At 46.6% G+C, this 3665-nt stretch overlaps 1 protein-coding gene across 1 annotated transcript in view; it reads left to right on the plus strand.

Annotated features, from left to right (window-relative positions):
* The first annotated feature begins 2699 nt into the window (after positions 1-2699).
* Positions 2700-3665, plus strand: part of LOC121328924 (pleckstrin homology domain-containing family G member 5-like) — a 42726-nt gene continuing 41760 nt past the window's right edge. Inside the window, exon 1 of the mRNA XM_041274070.1 lies at positions 2700-2703. Within this exon, the coding sequence (XP_041130004.1) occupies positions 2700-2703 (4 nt within the window). The remainder of the gene's footprint in view (positions 2704-3665) is intronic.

A 3665-nucleotide genomic window follows, 5' to 3' on the forward strand; every position in this document is an offset into this window, starting at 1 on the left:
GAGGGAGGGATAGAGAAAGGAGGGAGGTGAGAGGAGGGAGGGAGGGATAGAGAAAGGAGGGAGGTGAGAGGAGGAGGGGGAGGGAGGGATAGAGAAAGGAGGGAGGTGAGAGGAGGGGAGGGAGGGATAGAGAAAGGAGGGAGGTGGGAGGAGGGGAGGGAGGGATAGAGAAAGGAGGGAGGTGAGGGAGGGATAGAGAAAGGAGGGAGGTGAGGGAGGGATAGAGAAAGGAGGGAGGTGTCTTGCACTGTGAATAAAAAAATGCTTATCTTATGTAAAACAAAATGTAGATCATGAACTCCACTGCTGGGAATGAAACAGTTAAACAGCCTCCCTGTGTCTCTCCCGCTCTCTCCCTCTCTCTCTCCCGCTCTCTCCCTGTGTCTCGTCCTCTCTCTCTCCCTGTCTGTCCCGCTCTCTCTCACTTGTGGAAAGGTGGCCAATCAGAAATCAAAATCAGAACCAATCAGAAACCTCCTCCAAAAACAGAAAAACAAACTCTGAACAGAGCCAGCTGGGTTAGTAATTCAACCCAGACTCCTGCTTTTCATCAACAGCAAGAAGGGAATGAGCACAACCCCCACCCCCCGGGCAGTCCTGTGCTCGTGTGGTGTGCAGAGAGGCTGCATTATCAAAAACAACCACCAGAGGGCAGCCACGCCCACATCATATAATAATAGCTAATATACACACTGCACTCTCAGCACTGTCATTACCTGCACCTTAATAATAATGAGCGCTAGTCTACACACTGCACTCTCAGCACTGTCATTACCAGCACCTTCATAATAATGAGCGCTAGTCTATACACTGCTTCTCAGCTCTCCAGCGCTGTCATTACCAGCACCTTCATAATAATGAGCGCTAGTCTACACGCCGCACTCTCAGCACTGTCATTACCAGCACCTTAATAATAATGAGCGCTAGTCTACACACTGCACTCTCAGCACTGTCATTACCAGTACCTTAATAATAATGAGCGCTAGTCTAAACACTGCACTCTCAGCACTGTCATTACCAGCACCTTAATAATAATGAGCGCTAGTCTACACATTGCAATCTCAGCACTGTCATTACCAGTACTTTAATAATAATGAGCGCTAGTCTACACACTGCACTCTCAGCACTGTCATTACCAGCACCTTAATAATAATGAGCGCTAGTCTACACACTGCACTCTCAGCACTGTCATTACCAGCACCTTAATAATAATGAGCGCTAGTCTAAACACTCTGCACTCTCAGCACTGTCATTACCAGCACCTTAATAATAATGAGCGCTAGTCTACACGCTGCACTCTCAGCACTGTCATTACCAGCACCTTAATAATAATGAGAGCTAGTCTACACACGCTGCACTCTCAGCACTGTCATTACCAGCACCTTAATAATAATGAGCACTAAACACACCACTCTCATCTCTCCAGCACTGTCATTACCAGCACCTTAATAATAATGAGCGCTAGTCTACACTCTGCACGCTCAGCACTGTCCTTACCAGCACCTTCATAATAATGAGCGCTAGTCTACACACTGCACTCTCAGCACTGTCATTACCAGCACCTTAATAATAATGAGCGCTAGTCTACACACTGCACTCTCAGCACTGTCATTACCAGCACCTTAATAATAATGAGCGCTAGTCTACACACTGCACTCTCAGCTCTCTCAGCGCTGTTATTACCAGCACCTTAATAATAATGAGCGCTAGTCTAACACACTGCACTCTCAGCACTGTCATTACCAGCACCTTAATAATAATGAGCGCTAGTCTACACACTCCACTCTCAGCACTGTCATTACCAGCACCTTAATAATAATGAGCGCTAGTCTACACGCTGCACTCTCAGCACTGTCATTACCAGCACCTTAATAATGAGCGCTAGTCTACACACACAGCATTCTCAGCACTGCCATTAAAAGCACCTTCATAATAATGAGCGCTAGTCTACACACTGCACTCTCAGCACTGTCATTACCAGCACCTTAATAATAATGAGCGCTAGTCTACACACTGCACTCTCAGCTCTGTCATTACCAGCACCTTAATAATAATGAGCGCTAGTCTACACACTGCACTCTCAGCACTGTCATTACCAGCACCTTAATAATAATGAGCACTAGTCTACACACTGCACTCTCAGCACTGTCATTACCAGCACCTTAATAATAATGAGCGCTAGTCTAAACACTGCACTCTCAGCTCTGTCATTACCAGCACCTTAATAATAATGAGCGCTAGTCTACACACTGCACTCACTCTCAGCGCTGTCATTACCAGCACCTTAATAATAATGAGCGCTAGTCTACACACTGCACTCTCAGCACTGTCATTACCAGCACCTTAATAATAATGAGCGCTAGTCTACACACTGCACTCTCAGCACTGTCATTACCAGCACCTTAATAATAACGAGCGCTAGTCTAACACTGCACTCTCAGCAAGAGTCGTGCAGAATGGTAGTTGAATTATTATTACTAGCTAGTCTACACGCTGCACTCTCAGCACTGTCATTACCAGCACCTTAATAATAATGAGCACTAGTCTACACACTGTAAGTTAACATGCCATTCACACAGCAAGAGACCCGACTCCCTAAAACAACGCCCCTTACCCCCCCCCCCCCCCCCCCCCCCCCCAGTAGTACCCCCCATAGAGGAACAGACAGGATTCACAGACACAAAACGAGACACAGTCCGATGAGTAAAAGAAAACCCAAAGACAGAATGATTTATTTATAAAATCAAGAACCAGAAAATACAAAGCAGTGGTGAAGCAACCAGTATCACCCCAACCCAGCTCCAATCAGCTGAGATCTGTGAGAGGGAGTGCAGGCAGACTGTGCTGGAGAGAGGGGGGAAGCACTCCACACTGACCCCTCTGCAGCATCGCTCAGCACAGCACCCCATCTCTTTTCAGGAGAGAGGGAGAGGGGGGGAGCGCTCCACCTTGACCCCTCTGCAGCATCGCTCAGCACCCACAACACCTCACTGTAGATCTAAACATATTCAAACCTGTGTATTCAGAACCACAAAACTGTACACTGAAAAAACAAACCGATCTATAGAACAGGAAGAATTGTTGTTTAATTGAAGGAAGCCATTGAAAGAGAGACGCGGTGAGGAGCTGCTCCAGACTGAAGATGAGGGCAGTGGAACAGATCCCCTTACTTTATTTGTAACTCCTCCATGAATAAAGACAGGAGGCAGGGCGCTGCAGTTTTAGTGTAGAAATGTTCAGGGATCCTGCCTCAACACAGAAAGATACACCTTGGAGAACAAAACTAAACAAATGAAACCTTCCATCCCCAGTATAGAAATCGCTCTTTTCCCTGCACAAGGGAACTGTGCCAGCTGCACGTCAATATAACAGAGCCCTCCCTCTGAAAATAACAAAGGACCCCCCCCCCCCTTCCAAAAATAACAGAGCCTGCTCCCTCCCACAGGTAGTGAAGGGACTGCACTCCAATATATAACAGAGACCAGAGAGAGAGAGAAGGGAGCGAGACAGACAGAGGGAGGGAAAGAAGAGAGACTGAGGGAGGGAGGGAGAGACAGAGGGAGTCACACAAACACAGCTTCTTTCAAATATTTCTTTTTTTAAAAAAAAACACCAAAAAAAAAAATTAAAACTTTTTATCAGCTGGTCACAGAAACAAAGTAGAG

This window comes from Polyodon spathula, chromosome 16, assembly GCF_017654505.1.
Source record: "Polyodon spathula isolate WHYD16114869_AA chromosome 16, ASM1765450v1, whole genome shotgun sequence".
Taxonomy (NCBI): Eukaryota; Metazoa; Chordata; class Actinopteri; order Acipenseriformes; family Polyodontidae; genus Polyodon; species Polyodon spathula.